General features: G+C 41.9%; 1 protein-coding gene across 1 annotated transcript in view; it reads right to left on the bottom strand.

Annotated features, from left to right (window-relative positions):
- The window catches only part of CMTR1 (cap methyltransferase 1), a 57,510-nt gene that overhangs the window by 2,454 nt on the left and 30,821 nt on the right, over nucleotides 1-24,235 (bottom strand). Inside the window, exons 14-22 of the mRNA XM_007197933.3 lie at nucleotides 8,340-8,396; nucleotides 7,512-7,569; nucleotides 6,924-6,992; nucleotides 5,800-5,931; nucleotides 4,780-4,902; nucleotides 4,000-4,091; nucleotides 3,077-3,145; nucleotides 1,338-1,385; nucleotides 292-404 (exon numbers count right to left, since the gene is read on the bottom strand). Of these exons, the coding sequence (XP_007197995.1) occupies nucleotides 292-404; nucleotides 1,338-1,385; nucleotides 3,077-3,145; nucleotides 4,000-4,091; nucleotides 4,780-4,902; nucleotides 5,800-5,931; nucleotides 6,924-6,992; nucleotides 7,512-7,569; nucleotides 8,340-8,396 (761 nt within the window). The remainder of the gene's footprint in view (nucleotides 1-291; nucleotides 405-1,337; nucleotides 1,386-3,076; nucleotides 3,146-3,999; nucleotides 4,092-4,779; nucleotides 4,903-5,799; nucleotides 5,932-6,923; nucleotides 6,993-7,511; nucleotides 7,570-8,339; nucleotides 8,397-24,235) is intronic.

Raw genomic sequence — 24,235 nt, 5'->3', positions numbered from 1 at the left:
CGAATGGCCAAGCTTGACTTTCTGGATCTGCTGTTGCCCACCGGGAAGGCCCTTCTCCTGCCATGAGGACACCACGCGTGCATATACAAGTTGGGCTCCCCTCTCTCCAGCCCCAGCCCAACCCCCAGGATCCACCGAAGAACAGAAGCTCAGGGAACACAGTCGCCCTCAACATACACCTCAAAGAAATGCCCACCTCAGTAGGGAGCCCTTAGCTCTGGCTCAAGTAGGGTCTGGGCCAGTTGCCCTGGCTGAGGGAGTGGGGTTAGGGAACAGTGGCTCATCACCCACCATTCACCGTCCTGACGATGTAGAGGCCAGTGGGCACAAAGTGCCGGTCGTCCCGCCCTGTATAGCTGAGCTTTGGTGTGCCACTGGAGCCCTTGATGATCTTCATTTCTAACCTTGATTTTCCAGAGTAGGCATGCAAACAGGAAGCGTGAGTGTGTGTGAGAGAGAGAGAAAGCCCTAACGTTAGTCTCTGGCTAATGTCAAAATCAGCCAACCAACCACAGTACTTTACCTCAGTTCAACATGAGAAACTGAGGCAGAGACTTGAGTTGCTCCAGGCCACACAGCAAGTGAGTGAGTGCGGTGCTGGGTTTAGAACTCAGGCTCTGAACTCCCAACTAAGCAATAGAGTCAGGGAAGTGACACACGCCCCTGCTATGTTGCTGCTGTTTGCGGGGTGTCAGGGTGACACCGGCAAGGGTAAGATCTGAGACTACGAGTGCCACTGGGTCTTCAGTTCACCACCCATGGCATCAGTGTGGCTACTAAAGAGTTAATTCGGGAGCACTGAGACCCAGCCTAGCTCCAGTGGCCACAGGGGCACACCCAGGATGAGACCCTCAGATCTGAGCGCCCTGCACACCGCTAAGATTATGAGGAAGCAGTTACGCCCCCTCTACCCCCTCCAGGCTCAATCTCTCTGTCAGCACCAGAAGCTGGGACTTACAGTGTTTCAAGCAGCTTGCTGCTCTGCCCCTAGCAGGGACAATCGTAACTGTTACAGCATCAACAAGCCCGCTGGTATTTCTGCCTGATGCACACACCCCTCGTAACTGTTACGGCATCAGGGAGCCCGTATTTCTGCCTGACGCACACCCGCCCTGGTCCCCTCCTGACACTGCTGAATCAGCTCTCAGCTGGGGGGCCCTTGGCTGCGGATGAGCCACGCAGGCAAAGGAGGTGGGGGGGTACAGGCAGCCACCAGGGCAACTCACCGCCGCACCCCTAACCCACCTCTACAGAAAAAGAGAATGAATCCTGGACACCGCCATGCCCCCCACCCCAACTCTTCTCAAATCCTGAGCTACCCTGGCTGAGTCACTCACCTGACAAAAATCTTCTCCATCTCCTCCAGCCTGTATACCTCCTTCACCCTGTGGACAGACGGACAGAGAGCTGACAAAGGATTCCTGGTGGGACACTTGTCTGGGCAGCAGCTGCTAGGCAGGAGGCTGTGCCTATCCTCACCTTCTGCCTCAGGCCCTGCACCACCCAACCCACCAAGAATGAGGACCCCTAGCCTGTCACTGCCGTCCTCCACAGACAAGCCCTAGGTTTCAGAGCTGCCAAGCACCCCCTGGAGCCTGCCCCAGGGCACCCGGGGAGCGCAGCTATGGTTCAGGAAGTCAGGAGGGGAAAAGAGGAAGGTCTGGCAGACGAAGATGTCCCTGTCAGCATTCCCATCCTGGGTCACCATCACCATCTCTAGAGGCCAGAACACCAAGGGCCAGGCTCTTGCCCAGGTCTGTCTACATGGATTTTAGGCCTTCCTGTAACAGAGTTGCTTCCAAATCGTCCTAATAGGCCTACTACCATTAGGGGTGAGGAGACTCCCCTACCCAGGATACAGGGCTCCTGTTTGATGCCCAGCCCTCCACCTCTGGGGGCCCCTTAACACGCCTTTGGAACTGCTACTGAGTAAGGTGCCCAGAAACCAAGCAACCAAACCATCACAAGCAACAGAGGCAGGACCCCTGGAAGCTGCTTCTCAGGACCTGGCAGACAGGACATTTTAAAGTGCAAGAAGAAATTACTTTTAGACTTTCAGAAGACTTCTAAAAGTGCATTCCCACTGTTGGATTTAATCCTATGTAAATTTGTATTAAAAAGAATAATGAAAATGATTTTGATAAAATGTAAATAGATACCTCAGTCTCTAGTCACATTAAGCCCCAAAGATAACCTCAGACCTCAGCCCAGACTGGAAAAGTCTGTTCCATCTGTCTGCTCCCTGACTGTTACCCTCTCAAGGCCTAGAACTTTATTTTTTTTTAATTTTTATTTATTTACTTATTTATTTATGGCGGTGTTGGTTCTTCGTTTCTGTGCGAGGGCTTTCTCTAGTTGTGGCAAGCGGGGGCCACTCTTCATCGCCGTGTGCAGGCCTCTCACTATCGTGGCCTCTCTTGTTACGGAGCACAGGCTCCAGACGCGCAAGCTCAGTAATTGTGGCTCACGGGCCCAGCTGCTCCACGGCATGTAGGAACTTCCCAGACCAGGGCTCGAACCCGTGTCCCCTGCATTGGCAGGCAGATTCTCAACCACTGCGCCACCAGGGAAGCCCCAAGAACTTTTACGTTACCTAACGTGGCAACAAACCATGGCCTTCTTTCCATGCACCAAGGATCCCATTACCTCAAACCAACCTTTTCTTTTTCATGTTCAAAAACTCCCATTCCCTCACACCCTTTTCTTACCTGAAAAAAATGAAAAGGCCGGGATTGATATGCTAATGATACTCAAGCATGAATGTGTGGCTCACAAGGTGTGTTAGTGCTCTCAGAAGCACGTGCGTCTTAAATGAGGATGCCTTAACCCTGAGGAACGAACCTCTCCTGTGGAGGTTGGCCCACTGTGACAGGCAGGATGGGGGATACTCTGGGGCAAAGGAGTCACCTACCCAGCACCCCCAAGCAAATCACTCAATGGCAGTCTGATCTCTAATGCCAGCCTGGCCTGGTCTCCTCCACTGAGCCCTCCCACCCCTCACAGGACAGGGAGGCAGGCACTGGCCAGAAAGAAGCAATGGGAGAGGAGGATTTGGGGGGAGAGATGATATGCTCACCTGATGGGATTCATGTCAGGCCGACTGGGCTTGGAAACAGCTTTCACAAATTTCTCAGCAAGCTGAATTCTACAATCCAAACAGAGTCTCTCAGAGGCAAGTAAGGGTATCCTTACAGCACCCACACCCCCAGGGCATTGTCATGGCACCAGTGGGAGTACACTCCTGAATCTGCAGCAAAACTGCTCCAAGAGGCAGCACTCATGTCTCCCAGGAAGCCCACCCTTGCCCTTCTCCAGTGATGTCATGATCGCCCTCTCCCCCACTCTGGATTCTGACCTCTACTTTCAATACATCTTGGTTGGTTTTCCTGAAGTGTAACTTCGGCTGTGCTCAGTCACCTCCACCAGAACTTCAAGCATCATCTTTATTCTGTACGTCGGCTCCTTCACCCCAAACCACAGATACCACAGTACACCCACTCAGATGAACCAACTTAGGAGTGACTTCAGCACCATGGCGGTGTAAGACGTCTCCTTTTTGTACCCCCCTTTTAAACAACTGATTAGGCATCTATCCACAAACAAAAGTACCTCTGTGGGAGTTGTGGGATCCAGATAAACTGACTTAAGTGGGACCACCAAGAACAGAACACATTCTTCAGAGGAGAAGACCCTCCCTCTTCCCCATAAGGTCACCCTCTTGCTCAACCTTAAAACAAACGTCACCTCTGATCTGAACAGCTGAGGCAAAATGGAGTGTGCTAGTATGTATGAAATCAAGGCCCAAGTCCTGGTAACCGGGAGTGCCAACACCAATTTCTCACCCTGCCCTTGGAACCAGCTAGTGGGTAGAAGAGGGAAACTCTAAGGATGCTCTTAAGCAGAGAAAGCCTGGGTGAGGGCCAAGCCACAGAGGCTGCCGCCACAGAGCTGCCCTGGCCCGCCCGGCCCACCTTCCCGCCCCCAGGGCCCAGCTCAGACCGTTGGTTAAAGTGCTGCTCCCGCACGTCGCTGCCATTCAGCACAAGGACATCGAGGATGTGGATGGCACTAATCTTCCGCTGGGCCTTCCCCTAGAAGGACAAGTACACTGCCCACCCTGCCAGGCATTGGCCTGGGGCTCACTCTGCCCACTGTGGCACGCTGGCCTCTGTTCTACGTATAGCCGGGGGAAGGGAAGGGCTCTAAACACAGGATCTTTCTCTCACCTCCCTCCCAGTTGATTCTCAGCACCAGACTGGCCCATGCTTCTGAGCTGACAGAGCCCTGAGGTGATGGGTGATGAGCCCCCTTGAATCTCAAACCCAGTGAGGCTGCCGCCATGGTGCTCCAGCAGGACCTGGCTTCCCACTCTGGCCAACTGTTCCCACTGACTGTTCTGAAAGTTATCTGTATGGCTGTAATACCCAAAGCTCATGGGAAATAGAAAGTTGCTTCTTTCCCAAGGAATCCTTGGTCAATAACAATCAGCAGCTAAAAAATATGCAGCAGGTTCACCAGGGCCTTTTCTACACAGAGATGATCAAGATCTCCTAAACATAAGGAGACTGTGGTCCTTCCTACCTGAATATGCCATGGCTTAGAGCAACTACTCGAGGAGGAGGAATAATTACAAAGCATTCGCCAGGCCCTGGGCCCTGTCAGGCACCACATACACATAACCCAGTTAACTCAGGGGGCATGGGGGCGAAGGGACAGGCCCAGCTGTTCCCCAGTTCCCCAGATGGCAGAGCCATACACGTGAGCAGAACCACCTCTAACCTCCCCTTTCAGCTCATGGACAATCTCCACAGAGAGCAGAGTGTCCCGGGGTAGCTCTGTCTTCAGGTCCAGCTTGACCCAGCGGTCTGACTGGCGGCCATCCCATGTGTAGATCTGAGACTTCTATGGGCAGAGAGAAAGGGCCAGGTCAGGCAGACAAAGACATTGAGCGGTGAGAAGCTCAGCTCTCAAAAGGGCTTTTAGTTGGTGGCTACAAGCTGATGGGGCTGGGAAATGCCAGAAGAAAAGGTCTCGGAGAGATTAGTCAGTTATACTTCATACACTATAATGCCAGTGCTGTCCTCCACTGCCTCAGTGGAAGAGGAGAGCTCTGACTCTGTCCCGCTGGGAGGGAACAGGCTCAGGGCACCATTCAAGAGGCCTGAGTTCATGATCAGAGGCCCTCAAGAAAGATCCAGCTTGGTGTATGTCTGAAGCAGGTTTGGTGAAGGGTCCAGAGAGCAGAGCAGAGAGAAAGTAAAAAGAGAAAAAGATAAAGTGTGAGAGGACACAGAGAAAGTAAGTGAGGAAGAAGAGGTAAAACTATAAAGACAACTCGGAGTGGAAAGAAAGAGCAATGAGGACTTTACCTAATTAAGATATAGAACTGCCAAGGTTTTCCCTCACCTCATTTTAGACAGGGGATGACATGGGATAGTGGTGGTGTTGCAAAGAAATAGCTGCATGGGCTCAAGCCAGCTTAGCCTACTGACCATCCTACTAGCCTAGGAAGCTCCACATTCCAAGAAAGGAGGCAGTGTTCCCTTTAGCGATGCATGGAGGTGAATAAGCAAATACATGGATAAATGAAAGATAGAAGGAATGAATGAATGATACTTGGCTAACTCAGAGGAAGAAAGGAAGTGAAGTTTCAAGAAATACCTTCCCTGCGGTCAAAGCTCCAGCTCCTTGGTGCCAAGAGAACGTGCACCAAGTGTGGCAGGCAGCTGTCCAGATTCCCACAGACAGACAGCAAGCTTCCACCACCCAAGCTGGGTAGGAAGCCAGCTGCAGACTTACCCCCAGGCCGATGAGGAACTTCTGCTCACTGCCAGACACCATGCAGCGGTAGTCGAGCACTGGGCGGATCTTCTCCAGGGTTTTGGAAGTAAGCAGCGTGGGCTTATAGCTGAAGATGTCGATCTCAGTGCCCTGCAGCCCCGGGTCAGAGAAAACACGGCTGGGTTGGGGGAAGGGACAGGCGCTCAGTATGGGAGCCTGGGGGTGGGGGGTGGGGCAGGGGGTTAGGGCAGGCTGTGGGAGGGGAGGGACAGGAAGCCCTTGCTGTCTGAAACATGCCCCCTGCTCTACCTAGCCATGCACTAACTGGGATCTAATTCTGTCTGCTTGGAGTGTTCCTTTAGGACCTATTAGGAGAGCCTGGGAAAGGAAAGAACACCGAGCCCCTGAGTACAGATCGATTTACCAGAGCTATAAGGAAATGTCACCAGAATATAAAAGCCTCCCCCTTCACTAAAACTGAAGGCAAAGACTTGCAAGCAGTTGGCTTGACAGCAGTTAAGTAATCTCTCTACCCATTCAGAAAAATTTACACATGCTATTTTTTTTTTGAGGCCATCTTGAACCTCATTCTCCAGTCCCTAACCCTACAAAACCAGCACAATGGCCCATGATCTGGGCCAGATTTAAATAAAGCCCAGGGAAAAACTGGAAGTCAGGTGGTAGGAAAACGTAGGGCAGAAGAATTCTGAGGACCACTCACCAGAAACAGAACAGGGAGCCTAAGTTTAGGCCAGCTCCACTGTGAGCTCTCCTGGCAGCCCCTCCTGGCCCTCTGACCAGCTCCCCAGCCTAAGATCATCCCATACTTCATGTCTCCCCTGCAGGCACACTCACAGGACCCTAAACTTGCCAGGAAGTGAGAGCCAGCACCACCCTTTGGGCAGCGGGAATGCTGAACAGAACACATCTCAGGCCAAGAATCTTCAGGCAGCCTGATGGGCTCCCAGGGAACTCAACACCCTACACCAAAAGTTCCCATCTGTGGTGGCCTCAGCCCAGCCCCTGGGAACCCATGTGGTACCTGCACAAGCCCTCTGGAGGCCAGGCATCTGGGGGTCTCAGTGATACTACATCTAATTAGGCCTCTCTAACTTTTTATATTCACCAGATACCAAGCTTACCTGGATTAGCTCGAAGAACTTAGATTTTGGGTCTGTGGAAGAAGGAGCAACTCTAGCCTGGTCTGGGATCTAAAACAAGACAGCAAAGAGCTTTGGTTTTCAAACACACTTTTGACCAAGGCTGTGTGTGAGTCTACGCAGGCAAGGGCATAGGCTCAGGCTGGGCAAGAGGAAATGGCACACAACAAAGGAAGCTGGAAGGGGGGTGGCGGGGGAGTGGAGGTGGCTAATTCAGTCACTGCTCCCTTTCAGGCCCTGTGGTAGCACACCCCAAAGGCCACTTACCTTTCTCTGGGGCTCTCTGTGGTCAGTGTCGCTACCCAGGGCCACCAGCAGGAAAATGAGGCCTGTTTACCCACCACCCTTGTCCATTCTAACCAGCCTGCAGGGCTAAACGAGCAGTGAAAGGGCCAAGGAGGTTACTCCCAACAATGCTGAGACATCCAACTCTGGAGTGCTGTGAGGGTAGGCAGACCTTTTCATTGGGGCAGGGGCAGGGAACCCTAAGGTGACCGGGTCTGGAGTCAGTCCCATTCTTCTTTAAAGTTTCCCTGCCCTGGAGCAAAAACGGGCTGGGGAGACACTCACCCCCCAAAGCCGGAGGCACTCTTTCCGGATCTCTGCCTGCCGAGGCTCACTCAGGGTCCTGGGAAAATGAAGCCAGTAAATGACTAAAACCTCAAAAACATACAAGGAGTGTGCCTCCTGCGCACCCATCAGAACCCCAGAGAGAGGACGTCCGTGTGAATGAACGTGTACATGCACATGCGAGGCCAAGTTGCCATTACCCAGGGTGCTTATAAGACTCCCATGCCTCTGCCTCTTGGAGATGGGAGCTCAGATGTACACAAAATGAGATGGCCTCCTTGTCCCACCACAAAGGGAAGGGAGGAGACCCTCCTGACCACCCTGGATGTCAGGGTCCCCACACACCCTTCTTCCATTTACCCATCGGCACATGCTGGCTCCTCTGACAAAGGCCACGTTGAGTCCATCCCGGTGGATGTCACCACGTCCCAGAAAGCTGAATTAGCTTATGCTCACCCCCTACCAGAGGTTTTCCTTGACCAGTCCTACATCTCCTCTCTTGATCACTCTTTACTCTGTGTCCCCTGAACATTAGATACTCTACACATGCTATGCCATTCTACATCCTCTGATGCACTGTTAACAACTTTCCTGTATCCTTTTCCTGGGTTACTCTTGTCTGTCCAAAGACAACATAATCTTTGAGGGCAAGGTTCATGCCATATGCTTCTTTGGCATCCTTCACAGACTACAGCAAAGTATGAGATAGAAAAAGTAGGTATTTTTAAATGTTTGTGTAAATGAAATAAACAAAGAGCTCAGGAGGAGGAACAAAACATAAAGATCTTCCCTTGAAATAGGTGAATTCTGGAAAGGGGCAACACTCACGTGTCTTGAACAAAGGCATGGATTTTGGCCAGAGCTTTGATCTGCAGACTACAATGGCTAGAAGAAAAAAAATGATTTTATCTCAGAAGGATTACCAAAAAAGACAGCCAATAGACATCAGGACAGAGAAGTTTAGCCAGAGCAGTGGCCATCTAAGTTTGAGGGAGGGGCTAGAGAGTCAAAAGAGAAACCCCTCGACCATACCCTTAAGGTACCTGATGAGGGCTTAGGGTAAAGCAGAAGAACTGAGTCAAACCCTCCAGACACTCAGATCCCAAGTCCAGCTAAAAGGAAGGTTCTGATAGCATCCTTAAAAATTTGAAAGTAGTAGTGAACTGATTCTTTTATTTTTTTAAAGAATCTTAGTTTTGCAGGACCTTAGTTCCCCAACCAGGGATCGAAACTGTGCCCCCTGCAGTGGAAGCGTGGAATCCTAACCACTGGACCACCAGGGAATTCTCTGAACTGATTCTAAATAAAGCAACAACAGAGCGCAGACCCAGTTCAACTACACACTAAACTGACTTCCCTGCACTAACAGCCGCCCTTTCTACTTTAGGCTCCATGACTCTTTTAGACACAACGTCTGGCTTTTAATTTTAAAAGTGAGACGTGATAAAGCAAGAAAATGTGACCCACTGACAAGATGGAAAACAGTCCAATAGAACAAGACCCAGAGGTGATCCAAATGTTGGAATTATCAGACAGGACCTTTAAAATAACTGTGAAAAACATGTTAAAGGATCTAGTGGAAAAGGTGTAACATGCATAAAAGATGGAGAATATTGGCAGAGATATAAAAACTGTATTTTGGGGACTTCCCTGATGGTGCAGTGGTTAAGACTCCATGCTCCCAATGCAGGGGGCCCAGGTTCGATCCCTGGCCAAGGAACTAGATCCCACATGCATGCGCAACTAAGAGTTTGCATGCCACAACTCAGGAGCCCGCATGCCGCAACTAAGGAGCCCACCTGCCGCAACTAAGGAGGCCATGAGTCGCAACTAAGACCCGGCACAACCAAATAAATTAATTAATTAAAATAAATAAATAATAAAAACTGTATTTTTAAAAAGCAAATAAAAACTCTAGAAATGAAAAATATATTAGCAATAAATTTTTTTTACTTATTTAATTTACTGACGTATAGTTGATTTACAATATTATGTTACTTGCAGGTGTACAACATAGTGATTCAAAATTTTAATATATTACACTCTATTTAAAGTTATAAAATATTGGCTATATATCCTTGTAGCTTATATATTTTACACATAGTAGTTTGTACCTGTTAATCCCCTACCCCTATCTTGCCCCTCCCCTCCTCCCTCTCCCCACTGGCAACCACTAGTTTGTTCTCTAAATCTGTGAGTCTGTTTTATTATTCATTCATTTATTTTTTAGATTCCACATATAAGTGATAACATACAGTATTTGTCTTTCTCTGACTGATTGCACTAAGGTCCATCACTCTAGGTTCATCCATATTGTTGCAAATGGCAGAATTTCATTCTTTTTATGACTAAGTAATAAATATTCCATTGTGTGTGTGTGTATCTATCTATCTATCTATCTATCTATATATATATCTCACATCTTCTTTATCCATTCAGCTGTTGATGGACACTTAGGTTGCTTCCATATCTTGGCTGTTATAAATAATGCTGCTATGAACAGTGGGATGCAATCTTTTCAAATTAGTGTTTGTTTTCTCCATATATATACCCAGGAGTGGAATTGCTGGATCAGTTTTTTGAGGAACCTCCACACTGTTTTCCACAGTAGCTGCACCAATTTACATTCTCACCAACAGTGTAGTAGGGTTTCCTTTTCTCCACATCCTCACCAACATATGTTGTTTGATGATGGCCATTCTGACAAGTGCAAGGTGATCTCATTTGATTTGCATTTCTCTGATTATTAGTGATACTGAGCACCTTTTCATATGCCTGTTGGCCATCTGTATGTCTTCCTTGGGAAAATGTCTATTCAGGTCTTCTGCCCATTTTTTTAATTGGATGGTTTGTTTTTAATGATATTTGAATTATATGAACTGTTTCCATATTTTGGATATTAACCTTTTATCAGTCATATCGTTTCCAAATATTTTCTCCCATTTGGTAGGTTGTCTTTTCATTTTGTTGGTTTCCTTTGCTGTGCAAAAGCTTTTAAGTTTAATTAGGTCGAATTTCTTTATTTTTGTTTCCTTTGCCTTAGGACCTGATTCCCCCCAAAATTTCTATACTTTATGTCAAAGAGTGTGCTGCCCTTGTTTTCTTCTAGTTTTATGGTTTCCGGTCTTACATGGGTCTTTAATCCACTTTGAGTTTATTTTTGTATATGGTGTGAGAAAATGTTCTAATTTCATTCTCTTACATGTAGCTGACCAGTTTTCCCAGCACCACTTATTGAAGAGACTGTCTTTTCTCCATTGTATATTCTTGTATATTCTTGCTTTGTCATAGATTGACAAAATATAAAGGGAAAATCTAGAAAGCAGTCAGAGAAAAAAGGACACATGACATACAGAGAAACAATGATAAGAATAATGGCTGACTTCTCATCAAGAACAAGAAAGGCAGAGAATAGTGGAACAATATCTTTAAAGTGCTGAAAGAAAAATGCCTCAAATTCTAAATTCAATGAAAATATCCTTTGAAAGAGAAATAAATGTATTTTCAAAAGACAAAAGCTGAAGGAATTACTCTCCAACAGACTTGCACTAAAAAAGTAATTCTAAAAGAAATTCTTTAGGCTTAGGGAAATATTCCATTTATGTATATACCACATTTTCTTTATCCATTCACCTGTCAATGGACATTTAGGTTGTTTCCAAATCTTGGTTATTGTGAATAATGCTGCAGTGAACATTGGTGTGGGGGAGGGGGGGCTCATATCTTTTTGTGATCCTAATTTCAGTTCTTTTGGATAAATACTCAGAAGTAGAATTGCTGGGGCTTCCCTGGGGGCACAGTGGTTGAGAATCTGCCTGCCAATGCAGGGGACACGGGTTCGAGCCCTGGTCTGGGAAGATCCCACATGCCGCGGAGCAAGTAGGCCCGTGAACCACAATTACTGAGCCTGCGCATCTGTAGCCTGTGCTCCACAACAAGAGAGGCCACAATAATGAGAGGCCCACGCACCGTGATGAAGAGTGGCCCCCACTTGCCACAACTAGAGAAAGCCCTCGCACAGAAACGAAGACCCAACACAGCCATAAATAAATAAAATAAAAATTAAAAAAAAAAAAAAAAAGAAGTAGAATTGCTGGATCATATGGTAGTTGTTTTTTTCTTTATTGCATTGACTAGTTCCTCCAGTATAACATTGAATTGAAGTGGTGAAAACAGACATCTTTGCCTTATTCTTGATTTTAAGTATAAAGTATTTAACCATTAAGTATGATGTTAGAGCTGTAGGCAGGTTTCTTGTAGATGTCCTTTATCAGATTGACAAAGTTTTCTTCTATTCCTAGTTTGCTGAGACTTTTTAATCATGAATGGATGTTTAATTTTGTCAAATAGTCTTTCTGTATCTATAAAAATTATTATATTATTTTTCTTCTTTATTCCTTTAATACAGTGAAGTATAATGAATGACTTTCAAGGTATACAGATCTTGCATTTTTAGATAAACTCCAGCTGGTCACAAGTATCACTCATATATATTGCTAAATTTGATTTACTAACATTTTATTAAGGATTTTTATGTCTATGTTCATGAGGGGTATTAATCTATAAATCTGTAGTCTCTTGAAGTTTTGGTCTTGTTTAAATATCTATATATTTAAATGCTATAAATTTCCCTTTATTAATCCCTTTTTAATTCCTTTAAATATATATATATATAAAGGAATATATATATTTATCTAGTCATCTGTCAATGGACATTAAAAGGCATATAAATTGGAAAGGAAAGCATAAAATTATTTATTTGCAGAAGACATGGTTATATATGTAAAAAATCTTAATGAATCTACCAAACTACTAGAACTAATAAGTAAATTAAGCATTCACACAAAATACGTAGTCAATATACAAAAATCAATTGTATTTCCATATACTAGCAATGAACAATTAGAAAAGGAAATTTTTAAAACACCATTTACAGTAGCATCCAAACCCATAAAATTCTTAGAAATAAATTTAACAAAAGATGTATAATACCTCTATACTGAAAACTATAAAACTGCTGAGAAACATTAAAGAACCTAAATAAATGGTTATTTTTTGGTTCATGTATGGGGAGATTCAATATTGTTAAGATGTCAATTCTCCCCCAAATTGACCTATAAATTTAATGTAATCTCCATCAAAAATCCAGCAGGCCTACTGTAGAAATTGAAAAGCTGATTCTAAAATTTATATGGAAATGCAAAACAAAACAAAAAAAACACCTGGACTAGCCAACACAATCTTGAAAAAGAAGAACAAAGATTGAGAACATATACTATCTGATCTCAAGATGACTTTTTTCAAGGTATAGTCATCAAGAAAACATAACAAAGGACAGACAAACAGATTAATGGAACAAAACAGAGTGCCCTGGATGAAATCACACATATACAGTCAAGTAATTTTCAACAAGGGTGCCAAAGCAATTAAATGGGAAAAGGAAAAGTATTTTCAACAAATGGTGCTAGAACTGGGTATCTATAAGGAAAAAAAGAACTTTGACCACTACATCATACCATATACAAAAATTAATTTCAGATGGATTATGGACCTTCACATATAAGCTAAAACTATAAAACTTCTTGATGAAAACAGGAGAATATTTTCATGACTTTAGTATAAGTGAAAAATTTTTAGAGAGAAAACAAAAATCACCAACAAAAAGAAAAAACTGATAAACTGGATTTCAGCAGCAAAATTTAAAACTTCTAGGCAATTGAATTGAAAAGGAAGAAGTAAATAAAATTATCTCAGTTCGCAGATGACAGACCTTTTATGCAAAAAACCCTGAAGATTCCACAATAAACTGTTATAATAATCAAATTTCAGCCAACTTTCAGGATACAAAATCAACAGACAAAAATCAGTCACATCTCTATACACTAACAATGAACAATCTGAAAATGAAATTAACAACTCTATCTCCACTAGCATCAAAAACAATAAAATACTGAGGAATAAAATCAAGGAAGTGAAAGACTTGTACACTGAAAGCTACATAATGCTGCTGAACGAAATGAAAAGAAACATAAATGGAAGGACATGCTGTGTTCATGGACTGGAAGACTTAATATTGTTAACATGACAATACTACCCGAAGCAATCTACAGATTCAATACAATCCCTACCAAAATCCCAATGGCAGTTTCTGCAGAAATAGAAAAATCCATCCTAGAAATCATATGGAAACTCAGAGGACCCCAAATAGCCAAAACAATACTGCAAATGAAGAACAAAGCTGGGGACCTCATATATCCTGAATTCAAAAAAACTTACTACAACACTGCAGTAAAACAGTGTGGTACTAGTATCAAGACCAATGGAACAGAATAGAGAGCTCAGAAATAACCCTCACATATATGATCAAATGATTTTCAACAAGAGTGCCAAGGCATTCCATGGGGAATGGACAGTCTTTTCAACAAATGGTGCTGGGAAAACTGGATATCCACATGCAAAAGAATAAAGTTAGACTCTTACTTTACACCATCTATAAAAATCAATTCAAAATGGATGAAAGACCTAAACATAAGAGCTTAAACTATGAAACTCTCAGAAGAAAACACAGGGAAAAGCTTCATGACACTGGATTTAGCAATAGACTTGAAGCATAGGCAATAAAAGAAAAAAACAGATAAAATGGACTACATCAAAATTTAAAACTTCCGTGCATCAAAGGACACAATCAATATAGTAAAAAAAACAACCCACAGAATGCGAGAAAATATTTTCAAATCATATATCTGATTAACGCATTAATACCCAGAATGTATAAAGAACTCCTATAACTCAACAACAAAAATCAAACAAACCAATTTAAAAATGGGCAGGGCTTCCCTAGTGGCGCAGTGGTTAAGAATCCGCCTGCCAATGCAGGGGACACGGGTTCGATCCCTGGCCTGGGAAGATTCCACATGCCGCAGAGCAACTAAACCTGTGCACCACAACTACTGAGCCTGCACTCTAGAGCCCACAAGCCACAACTACTGAGCCCACCTGCCACAACTACTGAAGCCCACACGCCTAGAGTCCGTGCTCTGCAACAAGAGAAGCCACAACAATGAGAAGCCCGCGCACCGCAACGAAGAGTAGCCCCCAATCGCTGCAACTAGAGAAAGCCCATGCATAGCAATGAAGACCCAACACAGCCAAAAATAAAAACAAATAAATTTATTTAAAAAAATTTTTTTTCATTAAAGAATCTGCCTGCCAATGCAAGGGACATGGGTTTGAGCCCTGGTCTGGGAAGATCCCACATGCCGCGGAGCAACTAAGCCCGTGAGCCACAACTACTGAAGCCCACACACCTAGAGCCCATGCTCCACAACAAGAGAAGCGACCGCCATGAGAAGCCCATGCACCACAACGAAGAGTAGCCCCCGCTCACCGCAGCTAGAGAAAGCCCGCACACAGCAATAAAGACCCAACGCAGCCAAAAATAAATAAACACAATAAATTTATAAAAAAAGAAAAAAAAATGGGCAAAGGGAGGTGTGGCCACGATGGCAGAGTAGGAAGACCCCGAGCTCACCTCTTCACATGGGACACCAAAATTACAATTATTTAGAGAGCAACTGGCTATGAGAACAACCTGAAGACTACCAGAAGAGATTTTTTAGATATAAAGAAGAAACCACAATGAAATGGGTAGGAGGGGTGGAGATGTGGTATAGTCAAGACCCACACCCCTGGGTAGGTAACTCACAAATGGAAGGATAATCACAACTGCCCAGGTTCTCCCCAGGGACTGAGGCATCTGAGCCCTGGATTGGATTCCCCAGCCCAGGGGCTTTGCACCAGGAAGATGAGCCCCATAATGTCTGGCTTTGAAGGCCAGTGGGGCTTACTTACAAGAGAGCTGGAGGGCTGTAGGAGACAGAGACTCCACTCTTAAAGGGCACATGCAAATTCTCACATACTCCCAAGTCCCAGCACTCAGGCAGTAATTGTAAAGGAGCCTGGGTGAGACCCACTTGGTGATCTTGGAGAGTCTCCCAGAGAGACAGGAGGACACTGGGACTCCTCCTGGGGACACAGATGCTGGCAACAGCCATTTTGGGGGAGCTTATTCTACCATGAGGACAGTGGTGTGTGCAAGTGCCATTTTGGTGTCCTCCCTCTACCTATTAGTGCTGGGGGCTTGCCCGCCCACCAATGGGCTAGCACCAGTCCTGAGACCCCCCCCAGCCCCTTCTGACAGCTGCCCTAGGACTCAGCCCCATCCACAAGCAGCCAGCACCAGCCCCTGGTCCCCCAGGGCCCCACCCACCAGAGGGTCAGCACCAGCCCCAGGACCCTCCTGGGACAGGCAGTCAGCCACAATGGGACCCAGCCCCGCCCATGAGCAAGCTGGTAACTACCACACAAGGTAGGGCCTGGCAGCCAACCGGGTCAGGGGTCCCCCCACCTAACAGCACACCCACAATAGTCAGCCCTGCCACAACCGAAGGGCCCATGCAGACCACAGCCCTAGAGCCCATACCTCTGGTGACCAGAGAGGAGTGTGTTGCTGGGCCTCATACGACATCTCCTATATAAGGCCACTTCTCCAAGGTCGGGAAACGTAACCAACCTACCTAATACATAGAAATAAACAGAGAATCAGGCAAAGTGAGGAATATATCCCGAATGAAGACATAAGGCAAAACCCCAGAAGAATTAAGCGAGGTGGAGATAAGCAATCTACCCAATCAAGGGTTCAAGGTAATAATCATAAGGAAGCTTAATGAACTCGGTGAATGGATGAACACAGTAAGAAGTTTAACGAAGAGTTTAAAAATATAAAGAAGAATCAAATGGAGCCGAAGAATATAATAACTTAAATAAAAAATACACTAGAAGGAATCAGCAGTGGATTAGATGACACAGAGAAACAGGTAAGTGAACTGGAAGACAGAATAGTATAAATCACCCCAGCTGAACAGAAAAAAGAAAAAAGAATTTTAAAAAATGAGGACAGTTTAAGAGAACTCTGGGACAACATCAATCATACTAACATTTGCATTATGGAGATCCCAGAAGGAAAAAAGAGAGAAATGGGGGCAGAGAACTTATTTGAGGAGAAAATAGCTGAAAACGTCCCTAACCTAGGAAAGAAAACAGACATCCAGGAAACACAGAAGTCCAGGCAACACAGAGAGTCCCAAACAAGATGAACCCAAAGAGGTCAACACCAAGACACACTATAATTAAAATGGCAAAAATTAAAAGATAAAGACAGAATCTTAAAAGCTGCAAGAGAAGGGCAACTAGTTACATACATGGGAACTCCCATAAGACTGTCAGCTGACTTTTCAACAGAAAATTTGCAGACCAGAAGGGAGTGGCATAATATATTCAGAGTGATGAAAGGGAAAAAAAATCTACAACCAAGAATACTCTACCTTCCAAGAACATCATTCAGATTTGAAGGAGAGATAAAGATTTTTATAAACAAGCAAAAGCGGAGAGAGTTCAGCAACACTAAACCAGCTTTACAAGAAATGTTTAAAGGGACTTCTCAAAGCAGAAAAGGCCACAACTATAAATACGAAAATTAAAAAAGGAAAAATCCCATTGATAAAGGCAGATATACAGTAAAGTTAGCAAATCAGCCACTTATAAAGCTATTAGGAAGGGTTAAAGTCAAAAATAGTAAAATAATTTATATCCACAATAAGTAGTTAAGGGACACACAAACAGAAGTACATAAAATATGATGTCAAAAACGTTAAACGTGGGAGGGGGAAGAGGGAAGTACAAATGCAAGGTTTTTAGAACGCATTCAAACTTAAGAGATCATCAACTTAATAATCATGTATATATATATAGATTGTTATGTATTAACCTCATAGTAACCACAAACCAAAACCTTTTATAAATACACACAAATGAGAAAGGAATCCAAACATAACACTAAAGACAGTCATCAAATCACAAGGTAAGAGAGCAAAAGAAAAAGAAAGGAACCAAAAAGAACTACAAAAACAACCAGAAAACAGTGAACAAAATGGCAATAAGTACATACCTATCAATAATTACTTTAAATGCAAATGATCTAAATGCTCCAATCAAAAGACATGCAGTGGCTGAATGGATAAAAAAACAAGACCCACATATATGCTTCCTGTAAGACTCACTTCAGATCTAAAGACACACAGAGACTGAACATGAGGGGATGGAAAAGATACTCCATGCAAATGGAAACTAAAAGAAAGCTGGGGTAGCTATACCCGTATCAGACAAAATAGACTCTAAAACAAAAACTGTAACAAGAGACAGAGAAGGACATTATACAGTGATAAAGGGATCAACCCAACAGGAAGATATAACAATTGTAAATATATATGCATACAACATAGGAGCACCTAAATACATACAGCAAATATTAACAAACATAAAGGGAGATATTGACAGTAACACAATAACAGTAGGGGACTTTAGCACCCCACTTACATCAATGGACAGATCATCCAGAATGAAAATCAGTAAGGAAACACTGGCCTTATATAACACATTAGACCAGATTGACTCAATAGATATACACATAGAACATTCCATCCAAAAGCAGTAGAATACACATTATTTTCAAGTACACATGAAACATTCTCAGGATGGATCACATGCTAGGCCACAAACCGAGTCTCAATAAATTTATAAAGACTGAAATCATACCAAGCATTGTTTCCAACCACAAGGTATGAAACTGGAAACCAACTACAAGAGAAAACTGCAAAAAACAAACACGTGGAGGCTAAACAGTATGCTACTAAACAACTAATGGGTCACTGAAGAAATCAAAGAGGAAATAAAAACTACCTAAAGACAAATGAAAATGGAAACACAATGATCCAAAAATCTATGGGACACAGCAAAAGCAGTTCTAAGGGGGAAATTTATAGCAATACAAGCCTACCTCAGGAAATAAGAAAAATATCAAACAATCTAACTGTACACCTCCTTTATGAACTAGAGAAAGAAGAAGAAACAAAACCCAAAGTTAGTAGAAGGAAAGAAAGATCAGAGCAGAAAGAAATGAAATAGAGGCTGAAGAAAACAATAGAAAAGATCAATGAAACTAAAAGCTAGTTCTTTGAAAAGATAAACAAAATTCATAAACTTTTAGCCAAATTCATCAAAAAAAAGAGGGCCCAGATAAATAAAATCAGAAATGAAAGAGAAGTCACAACCGACACCACAGAAATACAAAGGAAATTTTTAAATTACTACAATTATATTGACAACCTAGGAAAAATGGATAAATTCCTAGAAATATACAATCTCTTAAGACTGAATTAAGAAGAAATAGAACCCATTGAATGAATGGATAAAGAAGATGTGATATATATATATATATATATATATATATATATATATATATATATATATAATGGAATATTACTCAGCCATTAAAAAGAATGAAATAATGCCATTTGCAGCAACACGGATGGACCTAGAGATTATCATACTAAGCGAAGTAAGTCAGAAAGAGAAAGACAAATGCCATATGATATTACTTATATGTGGAATCTAAAATACGACACAAATGAACATATCTATGAAACAAAAACTGACTCACAGACATAGAGAACAGACTTGTGGTTGCCGGGGGGGAGTGCGGAGGGAGAGAGAAGGATTGGGAGTTTGCAATTAGCAGGTGCAAACTATTATATATAGGATGGATAAACAACAAGGTTCTACTGTATAGCACAGGGAAATATATTCAAAATCCTATGATAAACCGTAATGGAAAAGAATATGAAAAAGAATATATATATGTGTAACTGAGTCACTTTACTATATAGCAGAAATTAAACACAACACTGTAAATCAACTATACTTCAATAAAATTTTTTTAAAAAGAAGAAATAGAAAATATGAACAGAGTGATTACCAATGATAAAACTGAATCAGTAAAAACAAACAAACAAAAAACCTCCCAACAAACAAAAGTCCAGGACCAGACAGCTTCACAGGTGAATTCTAACAAACATTTAAAGAAGAGTTAACACCTTTCTCAAACTACTCTAAAAAACTGAAGAGAAAGGAATGCTTCTGAACTCATTCTACTAGGCCAGCATCACTCTGCTACCAAAACCAAAGACACCACACACACAAAAAAATTACAGGCTAAATATCACTTATAAACACAGATGCAAAAATCCTCAACAAAATATTAGCAAACTGAACTCAACAATACTTTAAAAAGATTATGACCATGATCAAATGGAATTTATCCCAGGGGTGCAAGGATGGTTCAATATCTGCAAATCAATCAACATAATACACCACATCAACAAATTGAATAAAAATCATATGATCATCTCCACAGATACAGAAAAAGTTTTTGATAAAACTCAACATCCATTTATGATGAAAAAACTCTCAACAAAGTTGGTAGAGAGAACATATCTCAACATAATAAAGGCCATAGATGACAAACCTACAGCCGACATCATACCCAACAGTGAAAAGCTGTAAATCTTTCCTCTAAGATCAGGAACAAGACAAGAGTGCCCACTCTCGCCACTTTTACTCAACATCATCGTATTGGAAGTCCTAGCCACAGCAATGAAACAAGAAAAAGAAATAAAAGGTATCCAGATTGGACAGGAAGAAGGAAAATTGTTACTGTTTGCAGATGACATGATACTATATACAGAAAATCCTACAGATGCCACCAAAATGTTATTAGAATAAATGAACTCAGTAAAGTTGTAGGATACAAAATTAATATACTGAAATCTGTTGCATTTCTATACACTAACAACAAACTATCAGAAAGAGAAATTAAGAAAATACCATTTACAGCTGCATCAAAAAGATAAAATACCTACAAATAAATCTAACCAAGGAGGTAAAAAGATGTGTACTCAGAAAACTATAAGACATTGATTCATTCAAGAAACTGAAGATAACAAAACCAAATGGAAAGATATACTTTCCATTTGGATGGAAGAATATTGGATTGGAAGAATGGATTCCAATGGGTTGGAAGAATATTGTTAAAATGACCATACTACCCAAGGCAATCTACAGAGTCAGTGCAATCCCTATCAAAATACCAATGGCATTTTTCACAGAACTAGAACAAATAATTCTAAAATTTGTGTGAAACCGTAAAAGACCACAAATATCCAAAACAACCTTCAGAAGAAGAACAAAGCTGGAGGTGTCACACTCCCTAATTTCAAACTAGGGAAATAGGGTCAATTAATCTATGACAATGGAGGCAAGAATATACAATGGGGAAAAAACAGCCTCTTCAATAAATGGTGTTGGGAAAACTGGATAGCTACATGCAAAAGAATCAAACTGGTCTACTTTCTCACTCCATACACAAAAATGAAGTCAAAATAGATTAAAGACTTAAATATAAGTAAGACTTGAAACCATAAAACTTCCAGAAGAAAACACAGGCAGTATGCTCTTTGACATCAGTCTGAGCAATTTTTTTTTTGATATGTTTCCTTAGGCAAGGGAAACAAAAACAAAAATAAACAAATGGCACTACGTCAAAAGCTAAAAGGCTTTTGCACAGCAATGGGAGGGAGATATTTGCAAACAATATATCTGATAAGGGGTTATAATCCAAAATATACAAAGAACTCATACAACTCAACATCAAAACAAAAAAACAAAACCTAGATGAATGGATAAAGAAGATGTGGTGTATATATATACATAATGGAATATTACTCAACTATAAAAAAAAGAATAATGCCATTTGCAGCAACATGGATGGACCTAGAGGTTATCATACTAAGTGAGGTAAGTCAAAGACAAATATCATACTATATCAATTATATGTGGAATCTAAAAAAATTATGCATACGTACTTGTTTACAAAACAGACTAACAGAAACAGACTGACAGACACTGAAAACAAATTTATGGTTACCCAAGAGGGAAGAGGAGGGAAGTGATAAATCAGGAGTTTGGGATTATCAAATATAAACTATATAAAATAAATAAACAACAAGGTCCTACTGTATAACACAGGAAACTATATTCAATATCTTGTAATAAACTATAATGGAAAAGAATCTGAAAAATAATACACGTTTTATATATATATAAAACTGAATCACTTTGCTGTACACTAGAAACTAACACAACATTGTAAATCAACTATACTTCAATTAAAAAAAAAAACACCTGATTAAAAAATGGGCAGAGGATCTGAATAGACATTTTTCTGTGGAAGACATACAGATGAACAACAGACACATGAAAAGATCATCACTAATCATCAAGAAACTGCAAATCAAAACCACAATGAGATATCACCTCCCCGTCAGAATAGCTGTTATTGAAAAGACAACAAATAACAAGTGTTGGCAAGGATATGGAGAAAAATGAACATTCGTGCACTATTGGTAGGAATGTAAATTGGTACAGCCACTATGGAAAACAGTATGGAGGCTCCTCAAAAAATTAAAAATAGAACTACCATATGATCTAGCAATTCCACTTCTGGCTATTTTTCTGAAGAAAACATAAACACTAATTCAAAAAGATATATGCACCCCTATGTTCACTGCAGCATTATTTACAACAGCCAATATACAGAAGCAACCTAAGTGTCCATCAACAGATGAATAAAGAAGACATGGTATATATACACAAAGGAATATTACTCAGCCATAAAAAAAGAATGAAATCTTGCCATTCGCAACAACATGGATGGACCTAGAGAGTACTATGCTAAGTAAAATAAGTCAGAGAAAGATAAATACTGTATGACTTCACTTACGTGGAATCTAAAAAACAAAACAAATGAACAAACAGAACAGAAATAGACTCATAGATACAGAGAACAAACTGGTGGTTGCCAGAGGGGAGGGGAGTGGTGGGGGGATGAGTGAAATCAGAGAGGGAGATTAAGAGGTACACACTTCCAGTTATAAAATAAGTCACAAGATGCAATGTACAGCCTAGAGAATATAGTCAATAATATAATAACTTTTTATGGTGACAGATGGTAACTAGACTTCGGTGAACATTTTGTAACGTATAAAAATATCAAATTACTATGTTGTACACCTAAAACTAATAAGATATTGTAAGTCAATTATACTTCAATAAAAAATAAAATTTTAAAAATAAAAATGGGCAAAGGACTTGAATAGACATTTCTCCAAAGAAGATATACACACAGCCAATTTGCATATGAAAACATACTCAACATGATTACTCATTAGGCAAATGCAAACCAAAACTACAATGACCAGTTCAGACCCATTAGGATGGCTAAAGTGTTGGTGAAGATGTGAAGAAATTGGAACCCTGGTGCATTGCTGGTAAATGTAAAATGTACATTTTAGGATGTAAAATGGTGCAGCAATCCCACTTCCAGAGGTATACCCAGACAAACTGAAAGCAGGTACACAAACAGTTACTTTGCACACCAATATTCATGGCAGTATTACTCTCAATAGCTAAAAGGTGGGGAAAACCCAAATGTCCATCAACAGCTGAATGGATAAACAAAACGTGGTATGTACATATAAAGAATTATTAACTAGCCTTTAAAAAGGAATGAAATCCGGACACATGCTACAACATGATGAATCTTGAAAACATTATGCTAAGTGAAATAGCCAGACACAAAAGGACAATTATTGTATGAATGCACTTATATGAGGTACCTGCAATAAGCAAATTCATAGAGATAGAAAATAACAGAGGGTACCAATGGCTGGGGATAAGGGGAATGGGAGTTATTGTTTCATAGGTACAGAGTTTCTGCTTTGGATGGTTAAAAAGTTCTGGAAATGCATCGTGGTGATGACTGCACAACAATGTGAATATTACTTAATGCCACTGAATTATACATTTTAAAAAGGGTTAAAATGATAAATTTTATGTTATGTATGTATATTTTAAAATTTATTTATTTATTTTTGGCTGTGTTGGGTCTTCACTGCTGTACGCGGGCTTTCTCTAGTTGCAGTGAGGGGTGGCTACTCTTCATTGCAGTGCGCGGGCTTCTCGTTGGGGCTTCTCTTGTTGCAGAGCACAGGCTCTAGGCGCGCAGGCTTCAGTAGTTGTGGCACGTGGGCTCAGTAGTTGTGGCTTGCAGGCTCTAGAGCTCAGGCTCAGTAGTTGTGGTGCATGGGCTTAGTTGTTCCGCGGCATGTGGGATCTTCCCAGGCCAGGGCTCGAACCTGTGTCCCCTGCATTGGCAGGCAGATTCTTAACCACTGTGCCACCAGGGAAGCCCCCTGTTATGTATATTTTACAATTAAAAAAAGGACTCAAAAATTTTTTTAACTTCTGCTTATCAAAAGACACTATTAAGAAAATGAATAGGCAAACCACAGATTGGGGAAAGATATTCACAACACACCAGACTTGCATTCAGAATATATAAATAATTCCTACAATTTAATAAAAATGCAAATCAATTTACAGGTTGCTTAAACACTCTGTGCAGTTGGGAGCATTGAGAAGTCCAGTTTTGCCATGCGTCCACACACACCCATATCAGATAGCAGCATGGCTCAACAAAAAGAAGTCCAATTATTCAACATAGTTTTGGAAGATTTAGCCACAGCAATCAGAGAAGAAAAAGAAAAAAAAGGAATCCAAATCGGAAAAGAAGAAGTAAAGCTGTCACTGTTTGCAGATGACATGATGCTATACATAGAGAATCCTAAAGATGCTACCAGAAAACTACTAGAGCTAATCAATGAATTTGGTAAAGTAGCAGGATACAAAATTAATGCACAGAAATCTCTTGC

The sequence above is a fragment of the Balaenoptera acutorostrata genome, chromosome 10, assembly GCF_949987535.1.
Source record: "Balaenoptera acutorostrata chromosome 10, mBalAcu1.1, whole genome shotgun sequence".
In the NCBI taxonomy this organism is placed as follows: domain Eukaryota; kingdom Metazoa; phylum Chordata; class Mammalia; order Artiodactyla; family Balaenopteridae; genus Balaenoptera; species Balaenoptera acutorostrata.
This window is presented reverse-complemented; position numbering and strand designations above follow the sequence as displayed.